The sequence below is a fragment of the Paroedura picta genome, chromosome 14 (genome assembly GCF_049243985.1).
Source record: "Paroedura picta isolate Pp20150507F chromosome 14, Ppicta_v3.0, whole genome shotgun sequence".
In the NCBI taxonomy this organism is placed as follows: Eukaryota; Metazoa; Chordata; class Lepidosauria; order Squamata; family Gekkonidae; genus Paroedura; species Paroedura picta.
In genome coordinates, this window is record NC_135382.1 from 19850987 (window position 1) to 19866136 (window position 15150).

Sequence of the window (15150 nt, forward strand, 5' to 3'; positions counted from 1 at the left end):
TCCTTTTAGGAAAGATAACCCATTTATGCTAATGCAGGTCTCATCTACACCAGTGATACTTTTTCTGAAAAAGGTTCAGATTGTCTGGATCTATTAAAGCTTCCTCCAGTAGAGAAAAGCATACGGGAGAATTTCCCATTATTTTAATGTAGGATCCAAAGTAAAGAAATACAAAGATCTCAGTGGGGTGTTTCTTCTACATGGGAGATGTTTGACATAGAAAATGCAAGAACTGATCCATCTGTCATCTTCTATCTAGGTCATTGAGCCCAGCCTGTGTGAAGGAGGGGAGACCATTGCCAGCATACCAGTCAAACTGACGGTTCATTCATTGTTCACCAAGTACAATATTTCCCCTCCTTCACTCATCAACTTTGGGCCGCTGATGCATGGTTCCCGGAAGAGCAGCAGCTTCACCATTGAGAACAAAGGTTACCTGGAGTTTAAGTTTGGCATCCTCAAACAGATCCGAGACAATATAATCCCTCTGCGGAAAGGGTGAGAAAAACACTTCCTCCTGGAATTCCAGGTGGTCATTGCCAGGAAGAAGGGCCTTTTGGACAATGCTGGGTGGAGGTTCTGTGCAATTTGGTTCAGCGTACCCAAAGATATCCCCGAATCAATACCATTTTGGGGGGTTTTTTTGTAACCCTTAAGTCAAACCGCAATTCCCCCATGCAAAGCATGGCCCAAATCACTGAAACCTTAATCGATTTGGGTTTTGATTCAGGTGATTTGGTAAAAGCTGGCTGGAATGACCCCAAGCCATTCCAGTACTCTTTTTTTTTTTTGCTTCCCTTCCTTTGGAAGGCAGGGGAAGCGAAAGGGAACCCTGAAATGGCTGCTAGCCATTTAAACCAAATACCTTGACCAGTCTGAGGATCAGCTGTTAAGAAACCTTAATACTCAACTTGCTATAGGCCTGTTGCCAATAAGGTGTGCCAAAATTAGTGCAAAATTAGACATGTGGATCTAGTCAGCTCTTCTAATTATGGTGCATTTCGTCTTCATGTAGCACATCTCACATCAAAAGCTCTCGCTCTCGTGAAGCAGATATCCGACAGAATATTCCACTGGGCAGACAGAGCAGGCGTTCTGAATCTCTGCAAAAGGATGTGAGCCTTGTAGCTCAGGTAGGAGAAGGCACTGTAGCCTCTGGGCAGATGCTTTGACCTCTTTTATCTACTATTTTTGCTCAACTCTGGGACAGAGATGATGATAATTGCATTTGCTGTTCTCATTTGTCCTAGTTGCTTCGGCCTAAACCCTGCCAGCTGATGATCTTCTGGCTACACTGCTCTTCTATACACCCCAAATGGAGATCTTCCCTTTTGAACCGGCTGCATTTGTTTATACCGCTGTGTGCTTCTAAACTGCTTTTGGCCAGCTGATTCACAGCTCTGTCTCTTCCAAAATGCTATCTGATGTTCTTTTTTTTCTCACACACACACAGATGCACACATGCACACTTTTTCTGTATGCGTCTCTTTCTCTCGCACACATAGATCCAAACATCTGCCCTTTCCATTCAGTTGGGGGACCAGGGGGTGACCTTCTTCAGGTTTCGACAGGTAAAAAACATTCAAGCATAGAGAGACTCTCAGTCTGTTTGGCGTTACTGACCAATAACACCTATCAGCTACTCTGGACTATTAGTGTAAAGGCCAGCGTTATTTATAAATCTATATGTCAGGTTGATGAAACTTACACAGAAGTCTGATTCAGTTGTCACAGTCAGATGGCAGTTGTCAGGAACTAAGTTCTCCAGGGCCACAGGGGCCTGATTTGGATCAGCACCATGGTGCAAGGACAAGAAGAACCTTAGCATTCTTCCCTGCACTGTTTTCCTGACCCAAAGTGACCCTGGTAGTGTGGTTTTCCAAATCTGAAGTGCTTGTACATGCAGTAGGCAGTATGCTGAGGGAACCCCAGATTGATTTATGATGAAACATATAGGTTTAGGAAAGGAAGAGTCAGCAAACAGTAGTTAAAACATACTCAAATGTTCTTTCAGTCATGCTCTCACTCTCTCTCACACACAGCCATACTACTGTATACAAAATATGTCCATTAATGCACAAGTCACGCAGAGCCATATTGCCATACACAGCTGCACACAGGGACATGCGTATTCTGATGGACTCCTTCCTGCTCCTTGCTTAGGAGTATTCAGGGAGGGGAGCTACAGGGATGAGGCACATCACTGATCCTTATTTCCCATAATCTCCTGGTCCAGATACGTTGCCTGCATCCAGAAAGAAGCTCTTTTGCTGGTGATTATGGCTAGTGGAGAGCATCTGGGGTGCATGAGAAAAAGATTGGGGTCTCATGAATAGGGTCTGGGGGCGAGGTAGGGGGCACAGTATGGGCCCGACTTTCCTCAACCTTGTCTGGGTGCTGTTTCTTCAGAGGCTGAGAGATTTGAGAAACCTTCAATAGGCTTACCAAAAACAACTTCTATACCGTGTTCCAAATTTTTGCTCTGGCGAACTGCTTCTTAAGCTTAGATTCAAATGGATAGCCGTGTTGGTCTGAAGTAGCACAATAAAATCAGATTCCAGTAGCGCCTTTGTTGGTCTTAAAGGTGCTACTGGACTCTGATTTTATTGTGCTTCTTAAGCTGCCCGTCTTGCTATAACAATTCACTGGAATTCCTCATTATCCCAGGGAGTCCCTGATCCAGATGTCTTGAAGCAGTAACCAAACCACCTGGCCGCCTGAAGGGGTTCTCTAGCTGCAGACTCTCTGAGAAATCTTTCCCATTGGGCTCTCTTTGCAGGCACGCTTCTCCCTTGGCATGTTCTGTGTGTATCCTGGATTTGGCTCCATTTCTCCAGGTGCCCAGCAGGTCATCACTGTGGATTGCTTCGCAGATTCCGTGGGGAAGTCTGAGGAATACCTGACGATCGAGATCTCTGACAGAGACCCAGAAGACAACCCCAATGGCATTATGTACACGCTGATTGCAGAATCATGCGTCCCAGGTAAGGAGAGCCATAGAGTCCGGCAAACAGGGTCAGCTGAAGGGACAGGCACCAATTCCAGAGCCAGGAATCCTGGCCCACCTCACCACCTAAGAGCCAAACTGTACGTTAGCATTTATGCTAAGCATTTCCAAATGCTCCCTACAGCCACATGGCTTCTTTTTAAAGAAGAAGAGTTGGTTCTTATAAAGAAAATGAAAAAGAGCCCAAATTGACATGGAATGGCACCACAAGGAGAGGATGTGCTCCTGTTTCCTCCAAAATGCCCTCATGCAAAAACTGCTGCAGGGAGGGGGAGTTATTTTGTCAGTTTTGCTGCTCCCTGTGCACAGATATGCCACCAAGTTGAATTTGACTCTAAGGAACTGACCACCAGAAGATTCTCCTGCAGTCCAGTCCTATTATTTCATTTATTTAATTTTTATAACACCCTCCCTGTAAGCCAGCTCAGAGTGGTACACAGCATTTGCCTTTTGGATACACAGAGTTAAAACAATTACATTAAATATGAATTAAAATTAAAACAGATAAATGGCAATCTGGATTTGATGTCACTGTCAACAGGAATCAGACTGCAGTCTGGGGCATCTTAGAGTAGGGGGGCCTCAATAGATGTCACTTGTGTTATGGGTCCCAATCAAAAGACTGGGGGGAAAGCTCCGTCTTGCAGGCCCTGCACAATGTGCCCTTGGGGAGGACACCAAGAATGAAAATGGAATCTGGCTGCAACCTGAGCAGGTGGAAGACTTCAACAGTGCCTTCCTAAGCTGCACCTTCCAAATTCATTGGAGACAGTGGGATTCAAAGTGTTTAACCATGCTTTGGCAGGCGTGTAAACCTTCTTTCATCGGCAAGCATATTAAAAATAAACATTATTGTTGTTGTTAGGTGCGAAGTCATGTCTGACCCATCGCAACCCCATGGACAAAGATCCTCCAGGCCTTCCTATCCTCTACCATTCCCCAGAGTCTATTTAAGCTCACACCAACTGCTTCAATGACTCCATCCAGACTCCAAACATTATACCCAGAATAATTTTTTATAGTGGGGACTACAGTGGTCCCTGTAAATCTCTCTTTTCTACAAAAAAAAAAGACAGCTCCCACTCCCCCAGGCTTAAATACATGTAAGGAAGACAGAATCTCAACCGAGATCTTGTGCAGCTGGCTGAGATGCTCCCAAGATTCCCCTTCCCTACTTTTACACTTACGAAAGAAGAGGAGAAGGAAAGTGTATAAACATGGAACTTCACATTTATGAAATGAACTTCAAGATGGAAGCATTACTGACTGTTTTCTTTTCATAAGAAAGAATGCCTAAAAACTTAGAGAGGTGTCTTGGTGTATAGATTACGGGTTTCATATGTTCTCTGTAGCTACAGACCAGAGCTGTGTTCATGTATAGTGTAGCTTCTTTTGACCCTTGGATCTGGGTCAGAGAATCAGCGCTCTTTCCTGTCTTTTTCCCAGGCTTTGTGACTGATGATGTCAGGTCTATATTTGAGGAGCATCAGATCTGCAACAGCAGCTGCCTCAGCCAGGTGCTAAAGGGCGCAGGCTGCGAAGGTGTCTTTGTGACGGATGAGAACAAATTTATCTTTAATAATGTCCTCGTTGGGCACCAGGACACAGCCCAGTTCAAGATCTGCAACCATGGTCGAATCCCCTGTGACGTGCTCCTTGCCGTCAAGCCCATCTCCAGCAAGGTATGTTTGGATATCATTGGCTTTCATCCTTTTCATGCTGTTCTCACTTGAGTTATGAGATTTTGTTTAACCTAGTAAAGCACACAGAGTAAATCAGTAAACAAAATTAGGATTTCATGAAGCGAAAGTGCTAAATTCTTTGGCTGCTCAATGTGTTTTCTAGCAGATGCATGAGGTAGCAGTGCCCTCTGCTGGTGCCATTTCTTACTACAAACGAACCGTCAATTCCTTTTGGTAACTCCAGTCCAAACAAATGCATAGGAATTGTCCAGGCTATTTCAAATCATTAATGGATCTTTCTATTTTTTCTTTTTATAATAATTCAGAACTTTGTAAATCATCCAAAATCACAACCAAACGGGTTCCTAGGTAAATAATATCCCGTTTTCCCAAACTTCCTCAGTGATTGTGATCCTATAGAAATAATAATGATATAATAAATAATATAACCAAAATCACCAATTACCACACATTTACAGCATTTAAGAATCAAAACGTACCTTCATATTTCCTTAATGTTTTCACGGCTCCATTTATTATTATTATAAAAAGAAGAAATAAAAAGATCCATTAATGATTTGAAACCGCCTGGACAATTCCTATACATTTGTTTGGACTGGTGCCATTTCTTGCCAAGCCAAACAGAAATCCAGTGGCGCCGTAAAGACTATCAATATTTATTCCAGTTTTCCTGAGCTTTCCTGAGTCAGAGCTCACAGCCTCAGATACAAAATTGATCAGGCTTATCAGGAACAATTCCGTTCAACTTCCCATCCTGAGAGATGTATTTAAGAGATGATTAAAACTGTGTGGATGTTTCCTTAGTCTACCGTTCGTGTCAGCGACACCTTTGAGGTCCACCCTGCGCGGATGTCCATTCCTAGCCGCTCACATGGCTTTGCAACTGTGTCCTTCTTTCCGCAAACGATGCAGAACTACCAGTGCATCTTTGAGGCTTCTCTTGATCCTGTGAGCAGGTAATTCCAGCACGGCTCACTGACAGATCCTTTCTCTAGAATGGTCTTTTCCACGCGTATGCAAGAGCAACGTTTTCTCTTGTTGCTTGCTTTTAGCCTGGCTGCTAAATCAAAGAATTTATCGTTTGAGATCACCGGGGATGGAAACCTTCCACAAGTTACCGTTGTTCGCCCTGCACTCCGCAATAAAAAAGGCAACCCGCTTCTCCTCTTTAAGAAGCTTCTGTTGGGCAATACAGAGAAGCTCACTCTTGTCTTTAAGAACAGCAGCAGTGTCCTGGCACAGGTAATTAATTGCTGAGACCAGCCAGGATGGCGATAGAAACCACAAACAAAAATGAGCAGTGTTGTAGAGATCATTGTAGAGAAGGATGGCCACACTGGCTGGCCACACTGAATCCATCACCTGTTTTTGCACTTGTTGCTTTCACTGGATTCCACCAATCAGCTCCTTTGCAAATGGACCAGCATCCATGCAAGAACAGGGCTGCTTGGAAGGAGGCCAGAGTGGGATGATTGGAACGGTGATTGGAATGGGAGTGACCAAGAGAAAGTCCACAGGCTTCTGAGGAAGGTGATTTTATAGCTAGGTTGTTGAGTCTCTCGGTGCTTTTAGAATTTTGTGAAAGGTCAGTGGGTGGGTGGTGCCACCACAAAATGGCTGCCACATTGAAGGGGACTAATTGCAAAATGGCTGCCTCAGTGCAGGGGGAGCAATTGCAACACATTATGCCGTTCCAAGCCAAGTATTGTTCTTTGATGGGGAAAGATATTTCTGACTGGGTGCTCCCTGCAGACCCAAAGGTGATACCTTCTGGGCTCTTCTGAAGTATTGCTTCCTCCAACACTATCTGCAGTTGCCAACCTCCAAGTAGAGGCTGGAGCTCTCCTACAATAACTGTTGATCGCCAGACCCTGGAAATCATTTCCCCTGGATGAAATGGACATTTTGGAGTGTGGACACTGGAATCATATCCCTGATGAATCATAGAATCATAGAGTTGGAAGGGGCCATACAGGCCATCTAGTCCAACCCCCTGCTCAACGCAGGATCAGCCCTAACCCTCCTAAAGCATCCAAAAAAAGTGTGTATCCAGCCTTTGCTTGAAGACTGCCAGTGAGGGGGAGTTCACCACCTCCTTAGGCAGCCTATTCCACTGAGTTCCTTTCCCTCCCTAAACTTTACCTCCCTTAAGCTCTGCCCCCAAATTTCCAGGAATGTCCTACCAAGGATGAGGATAGGCACTGGCTGCTTGTTTTGGGAGAGAGAGGCTTTGGAGAAGAAGCAAGTAGATACCAGGAAATAGATCAGTGGACACTATCAGTGGACACATGGGAAATCACGTTTTAAAATAAACTTTTAAAAATGATGTTCTAAAATGTTCTCCTGAGAGCAACCTGTCCTGCTCTTTTTATCTTGTTCCTTTTCCTAGGTGTATCTTGATATATCAGATGAACATGGAGCTTTCATCCTGAAACCTAAGCCCAGCACCAGCTGCATCTATGTGTCTCAGGGTGAAGAGAATGAATCCAGTGAGGGAGGTAAGCACAGCTGCCATGGCCAGACCAGCACTATCTCCTGAACCTTGCAGTAAAAGATGAGGGCTGAGTGTGGTACCCTGCTGCCTTTCCACACCCCTGTCCAAAGCACTATTTTTCACAATTAGATTGCACAAAAGAAACCTCTTGGGTTAGAGGTCAATATCCTTTTGAAAAGCCAAGTGGCATCCAAATGCTGATCACATGTTCAACAAAGAGCAAATATAAGAAGAACTATCTGTATAACTGGAAATATGCAGTTTAAGATTACTGACAATTAACAAGTTGATTAAGAATCCATAAAGCTTCTACCATGCTGTTGCAAGTCCTTTATTAGGAAGTTGTACATATGAGGTCTCACAAGAAATACAAACAGGAGCACCCTGGGTGTGGTTTGTTCTTTGATTACTGGCAGCTGTTTACCCCTATCATTTCCATTTCTCTGAAGTAGCTCTAAGAAGCGCTTTTATACCTTTAAGCATTTAATTTGTACCAATTATACTAACATTCCACCTATTCCTCAAAATACCATAAATGAAAGACTTTGTTTTCTCTTAAAGAGTCATATTTGGTTACAAGCAGAGAAGTATTTGGTTCTAGAACCATAGGTTGCAACTTCCCTGCCTTTTAAAGTAAAAACTCAACCCACTCTTGGAAGATTTTGCTTTCCTGTTCCCCCAGCCTAGGGTCTTTATTCCAGGTCCTATGGGAGAAAAGTCCCTTCTAGTGCCTAATTGTTTATATTGTTTATGCTGTTACATTGTTATATGGTTACAACTATTAGTTATTATTATTGTAAGGTTATTCACATGTTTTTATAGACCGTTTTATGTATTGTTCTTTGTTCTTATGTAAACCGCCCTGAGCCTCCGGGGAGGGCGGTATATAAATATAAATAAAATAAATAAACAAACAAACAAACAAACAAACAAACAAATAAATAACGGTTGTATTACTGCTCTGCTCCTGTTCTTCATAGGCAGGAAACCTCACACAGCCTCCTTGGTCCTGCAAAGTGGGAAATCAGCTGAGTTCGATGTGGTTTTCCAACCCAATGTGACCCAACAAATCGAAGGGCAGATCCACCTCTCAATCATGAACAACCAGTATGAGGAGACCACCATCCAGATGATAGGTGAAGGCTATCTGGACGATGTCACACTGGACAACATAACCAGCTTGATACCAGAGGGTGATGGGGAGATTGCTGAAAGGCAACTGGAAGAGGGCGTAGCAGAGAGTGAGTAAAAGGGAAAAGAGGTCACACAAGATGTGGTTCCATTCATGGTGTTCTCTTGACCAACAGCACCGTGATAGTCCTGCCGATATGCTGTTGGGAGTAAAAGTGGTGATGTTGAATGCATGGGGACTCTGTTGATCCCTGAGTATTTAATTCTGGATAAAAGGGATGACCTAGCATGTCCTACCAAGATCTGTTGAAGTGAAAGCAGGGAGCAAGGTAGATCTCTGCCACTGTCATCCAGTTTTCTTCGTGCAGGCTAGTTCAGGGGAGGGGTAACTGCTGTGATCTAAACAGGGGTAGTCAACTGTGGTCCTCCAGATATCCTTGGACTACAATTCCCATGAGCCCCTGCCAGCATTTGTAGTCCATGGACATCTGGAGGACCACAGGTTGACTACCCCTGATCTAAAGGACTACCCCTGATCTAAAGGTCCTTTATATTGATTTAGATACTTTCCATTGGGTACATGGGACAGTGATGCTGGGGACTGCTGCTTGGTCCCATGGTACTTAGCTTATGGAGTTATGCAGGTTCCATCTTATATGACACAGCTGGGAGAGATTGTCCAGGGGTTGTACTGAACTATCACCATTATGCAGAAGATACACAGCTTCTAATTTGCCTTGTCAGCAGAGGCTGTTGTGCTGGTGAACTTTCTGAAGAAGTAACTCAACTTGATAGCAGTCTGGATGAGGGCCGGTAAACAAAAACTCAGTCCAGACATCCAAATGCTTAGCCCTTTTCCCCACAGGTGCCAGAACTGATTGTATCCAATTTGGGGACTGTCACATTGGAAAGGTCTATCAAACAACGTTCACAATAACCAATCGCAGCAAGTCAGATGTGATGAGATTTGAATGGCCCATTTGGGGCCCACTTCAGTTCTCCCCACAGGTATGTAGCAATGTATCAGTCCATTCCTCTTTTCCTATTCTCCTTTACAGTAAAAGATCTCACACTATCTTGGAAGAGAAGGTGGAATGTTAGAATAATTGGTGTGCAATCTTTACCTTCTCTGGGTGATGGTTATTTTAAGGATCATTGAGGCTTTCTTCATTCATAAACATAGAAGTGTGGGGACCACTCCTCTTTGGTAGGGTCTCAAGTTATTTGTGAATGCAAGGATGCAGCCATTGGCACTCGCAATCAGTTCTGCCACCAGGGTTCCTTATTGCAATTTTCAGTGAATTCGGATATAAGAATATGTATTCTGAATTAGACATCCGCCCCCAACTTGTGCTCCTGCATGGGAGCTGGGGCAGGGAAGTTCCCAGTGCATAAACGGTCTATGACATGGCAGTCTGGATTAACTTCCTGAGAAATTTCAGGCTATTATTCACTCTGGGTTAGCTGCAGGGACTAAAAACACTTCTAGCATGGGCCATGGACATGCTCATTGCTTGCTAGCAGTGACGACTAAAATTATTCTGATATACAGGTTTTGTGGTATATGCACGTCCTGAATGTTTGGTATTTGGTATCTAGCTGAACCTGTGATCTGTGTACCAAATGGTGCTTTTAAGCTAAAAAGAGATGTCAGCATGACTAGAGGGAGATCTCATAGGAAGGCTGAAGTGTCATGGCATAGAGGTTTCAACCTTCAATGGGGGCCAGGAGATCTCTCAGTATTCAAACTGATCTCCAGACTACAAAGATCAATTTCCCTGCAAAGAGTGACTGTTTTGGAAAATGGACTTTATGGTATTTAAAACTTGCTGAGGTCCTTCCTCAAACTCTACCCCTCCCCACATCTCCAGGATTTTCCCAATCTAGAGCTGGCAGCCCTATGAGTGAGATTGTCATCTATCTTTCAGCAACATTGGATGAATCCATGGTGAAGTACAAGCTTTAAAAATAATATATCATTAATATATGCTTGTTCTGCTTTGCATGCTAATGCAGCTCATGATGGTAAAAATGTCTGCTTTATTCAGACCAGGGGTAGTCAAACTGCGGCCCTCCAGATGTCCATGGACTACAATTCCCAGGAGCCCTTGCCAGCATTTGCTGGCGAATGCTGGCAAGGGCTCCTGGGAATTGTAGTCCATGGACATCTGGAGGGCCGCAGTTTGACTACCCCTGATTCAGACATAATCATGCCACAGACTCAAGCTGTGCTTGCATCCCCTGACCTAGGTTGGCCATCTTCATGCAGGATGTTCCAAACATACCATCCTGACCTTGAAGTCCAGCATGCCTGTCACCTTCAAAGCTCAGCCAATCAAGTGCAAGGTTTACAAGATTGTCTTCCAGCAGCCTGCTGAGCAGGTGCCCGATTGGGATGATTGCATGCACACCGTCAAGTGGGTTGATGTTTCGAAGACCGGCCCACCCACACGCCCATCTAAGAAAAAGGTCAGAAATAAAGAAGACAAGAAACATCTTCAGGCTGGCCAGTAGGCATCCAGAAAACTGGGATTCTGGATTCATGATTGTTTGTTTGTTTACTTACGTGTTTTATAGTCTGCCTTTCTCACAGGGACTCAAGGCAGATTACACATAGTGAGTCACTATAATCAACAAAACGGGATATTTAGTTCTTGATGCATTAGGATTTTAGAAGTCTGGAACTACAGAAAGACCTGAAGCATAACATAAATATTCACATGACACACCGAGCAGTACAGGAATTACATAAATAAGGTCCAACTCACAACAAGTTTTATTTATTTATTCATTTGTTTGTTTGTTTTTGTTTACTTACTTATTTGTTTATTAGATTTTTATACAACCCTCCTATATGGCTCAGGGCAGTTTACATATAATGTTGCGAGGGTAATAAATGGAACAACCTAAGCATATAACATAATCAGAAAGAACATCAACATAATCCAACCGTGGTTGTAATTTAACATAATTTAACATCAACAATAAGATAACAGGAATGACATCTTAGATAGAGGGTCTATACACAGCAGTATGAACCACAGACCTTAATATTTTATCCAAGCAAGTTTGTAAAACCATTTTCTATAGTGCAACCCTATCACTTCTTGAACAGTTCAGTTTATGGAAAGCCAGAACAGTGGGAGTTTTCCTGACCTCCTTGGGCAAGCCATTCCACAAGGCAGGAGCCACAAGTGAGAAAGCATATGCATGGACAGTTATTGATTTTTTTGCCCATTTACGGGTTGGCACTTCACTTGAGCAAAGTTGTTGCAGCAAAGCCTAGGGAGGGAGGCAGTGCTGTAAATCAGAGGGCCCAAGGCCATGTAGGGTTTTGTATGTGATAGCCAACGTCTTGAACTGAGCCCAGTAACAGGTGGGCAGCCAACGGAGCACCTACAGAATGGGAGTAACATTAATGCTCTGTAAAATGCCTGTTAATAGCCCAGCTGGGGCATTTGGACCAGTTAGCTGGGACCTCTAAGGAAGGACTCATGGGTGGTGAAGGAGAATAAATTACCATTTCTGTAGATAACTTTGATTATTTGCCGTATTGGTACTTATAAAAGGAACAGACGGGGGCAGGGGCTAGATTCAAGTCCAGTAGTATTTTAGAGACCCACAAGATTTTGGGGGGTATAACCTTTTAAGTGTAAAAGCTGGGGGGAGCAAATAACTTAGAAATACCACCCCCCAATCCACAGACACTCAAAAACTTACTTTCCAAGACTGTATTACCTTTAAGGGCCTTTATCAGTAAGATTTCCCCTCCCCTTAATTGACTGTCAGCAGCTTTTTTTTTTTTACACTCCATGCTTTCTATTCAAACCATTGGGGGGGAGGGATCCTGAAGATCTGGGGTAGCATCAGTGTTTGTGGTAGGATTTGCGAATAAGGAACCAGGAACTGAAAATAAGGAGCCCAACTTCATCTCGTAGGACAGTTGATATTTATCCTGCATGGAGTTCAAGGCAATGCACATTCCTCCTCATCACCCCACCCTGCAACAGTGAGTTCTATTTGCTGAGCAGGAAATTGTGTGAATCCAACACTTTTAGGTGGTTCACCATACTGGACATCCTGTGGTTTTCTCTGGGCTGCTTGCAATTATCCGTTCCTCTCTTGGTCTAGGTGATCGAGACAGACCCTGAGCCTGTTCACACTGTTGTGGAAGACAGTGGACGGGAGCTGGAGCTTCAGGTCAGCTCCAACATTGATTATGCCCAGTACAAGATGGAGGTGGACCCCGTGCATTTCAAGGAGACACTGCTCTTCCAGACACGAGTGTTCAAGTGAGTCACGACCACACAGGAACTTGCTCAGAGGCTGCCTTCACATATTGCCCCCTTGATCTGGATGTGGTCCTCCTCGGTTGCGTGCAAGCTTATATTTTCAACAGAACTCACCGTGTTTCTTTCCTACTGTGAGGCAAGCACAGCTTCTCCCACCCTAATCTGCACAATGCAACCCCCCCCCCCAACCTACCTGTGATTCCATTCAAGCCATTTCTCATGTGATTTGCACTGTGCTTTAGGGCAGTGGTCCCCAACCTTTTTATCACCGGGGACCACTCAACGCTTGACAATTTTACTGAGGCCCGGTGGGGGGGGGGTAGTTTACTCCTCTACTCTCAACCACTGCCCTAACACTCTCTGATCACTATGGTAATGTTTAAACATCCCTTCAAAATAAGATACAGACACGCCACAACAATGAACATAAGGAACATTTTATTTTCACGGAAATTTTAACTCATGACAATGACAAATCAATGGGAACCCTGAGCTTGTTTCTCTGCAACGAGATAGTCCCATCTGGGTGTGATGGGAGACAATGACACCCAAAGTGTGTTGTAAGGGGCCGGGGAGGGGATGAAGTAAAGGGCCGGGGGGGGGGGGAGGAGGCGTCCTTCGCAGCCCACCTCCAATTAGTCGACGGACCACATTTGGTCCGCAGCCCACAGGTTGGGGATCGCTACTTTAGGGCATTTTTTTTCGAGCCTTCAAAAAACTGCTCATTTGTGAAACCACTCAAAATTGTATTTGTCACCTTATTTTGTTTAAACTAAACCATTTTTTAAAAATCTACCAACCTGCTCTTCAGAGGGTACTTGTGACCTCAGAAGAACCAGCCCATTAATGCCCTGTTCAGTTTGGTACTAGTGTGACCAACAGAACCAGCAGTATTTGAGCCCAACCTGAGAAGGATGAAGTCCTCTTTGGGAGGGTGCTTTTGTTTATACAGCACTGTACACAAACTAATTCTGTGCAAGCAGTTAATTTCCCACACCCTTTCTTTCTGCCTCATGGTGCTACCAGAGTGGAACTTTTCAATACCGGGAATGTGCAGTTGGAATACTTCTGGAAAGTGGTCATGGAAGACAGTGGAAGGGCAGTCAACTTTGCTATGGAACCCTTGCCAACAATCCAAGAAGGTATAGCAGCTGTCTTTTAGTATGTCTTAGCCACCAAGATTCCACTACCTTGGGAACCTCAGGGCCTTCTCCCATCATTGGAGGGAGGGGCAGGTCTCTTCTGAGTTTTCAGTTTGTGATTGTTAACCCAGCCTTTTTTGGCCTCATTTATTTATATCCCACTTTCCTTAAAATGTTCTCCCCTTCTCCATTTTATCCTAACAACAATCCTTTGAGATAGGCTAGGCTGAGTGTATGTGACCAGCCCAAGGTGACCTAGCAAGATTCTACCACCGAGTGGAGATTTAAAGCTAAGTCACTGTGCTGGTCAGATGACAGTCTTCATTTCAGATTCTGCAGGACATAACGTTTCATATTTAGAGCATGTTGGAAGGGTGGGAAACTGGAACAGTAATATTGGCTGTGTATGCTTTTGAGAGCCCTTACAGAAGAGTCTGAAATTGGTCCAAATTTCTGCTTTCCGTGTCAAGTGCCTGCTATTTCCCCCATCAGAGAGAAGGCACATTAGCTATGGTAAACTGGTACCAGAGTCCCAGAAAGATGACTTCAGAAAGTGGTGGTGGTGGTGATAGATAAAGGAAAGGTGTTTGGATCACACTGCAGCATTAACTTCTAAGAAACGACTGTCTGAATTGACTTTTCCTTCCCTGCAGAGGAGCTTCCATCTGCTGCATCAGGCCTTTCTGTCAAGTCCCAGTTTAGCCGACCACTCAGCCATCTAGAGAGCGTTTTGGAGAGCTTTTCTTCCTACCTGTTGCCAGGAGCCCCCCGCCCCCCATTCTCCATAGAGCCAAGTTCTGGTATCATCCCTGCTGGGAGTTCCCAGGTCCTCCAAATGAAATTCTCTCCCCAGGAATTGGGAGAGTTCGAAGGTCGGCTACTCTGCAGGTAACAATGCATCATGTGAGCAGCATCATGGGGAGAATGGGGGTGGGCAAGTCCAAGACTTTCATTTGCTCATGTTGTGTGGCACAAGCCTGCCCAGCCTTGGCACAGAAGAAAATTGGCACTGAGTGAATTTGATCTGGGTTTATTGCATTGGCGGCTATTTTAACTTGTGTGATAATTCCAGTGGGGTAGATGTTTAGGGTATCATAGCAAAACAAAGCAGAAATCCAGTGGAACCTTAAAGACTAATAGCACTTACTTCTTGAGATACAATAGTAGAAACAAAGCACCCTTATTACATAAAGTTACAGAAAGGGAAGAGGGGGAAGGAAGAAATTGAGCAGAGAGAGGCCTAATATAATCACACTTGATCCATTATGCTTATTTATCATTATCATACAGAGAAGGAAACTGGTATATAAGAACAGAGGTAGGAACAGGGGTATAAGAACAGAAGGCCATTTGGCGTATGCTTGATACCGCTGGACTTTTT

General features: G+C 44.2%; 1 protein-coding gene across 2 annotated transcripts in view; it reads left to right on the forward strand.

The window, feature by feature from the left end:
- Positions 1–15150, forward strand: part of HYDIN (HYDIN axonemal central pair apparatus protein) — a 164887-nt gene that overhangs the window by 130426 nt on the left and 19311 nt on the right. For both annotated transcript variants that reach the window (XM_077310084.1, XM_077310085.1), the window contains exons 57-69: positions 260–498; positions 1016–1133; positions 2780–2984; positions 4454–4689; positions 5515–5666; positions 5763–5952; positions 7100–7208; positions 8185–8445; positions 9201–9343; positions 10586–10804; positions 12467–12627; positions 13654–13769; positions 14423–14657. In XM_077310084.1, coding sequence (XP_077166199.1) covers positions 260–498; positions 1016–1133; positions 2780–2984; positions 4454–4689; positions 5515–5666; positions 5763–5952; positions 7100–7208; positions 8185–8445; positions 9201–9343; positions 10586–10804; positions 12467–12627; positions 13654–13769; positions 14423–14657 — 2384 coding nt within the window. The remainder of the gene's footprint in view (positions 1–259; positions 499–1015; positions 1134–2779; positions 2985–4453; positions 4690–5514; positions 5667–5762; positions 5953–7099; positions 7209–8184; positions 8446–9200; positions 9344–10585; positions 10805–12466; positions 12628–13653; positions 13770–14422; positions 14658–15150) is intronic.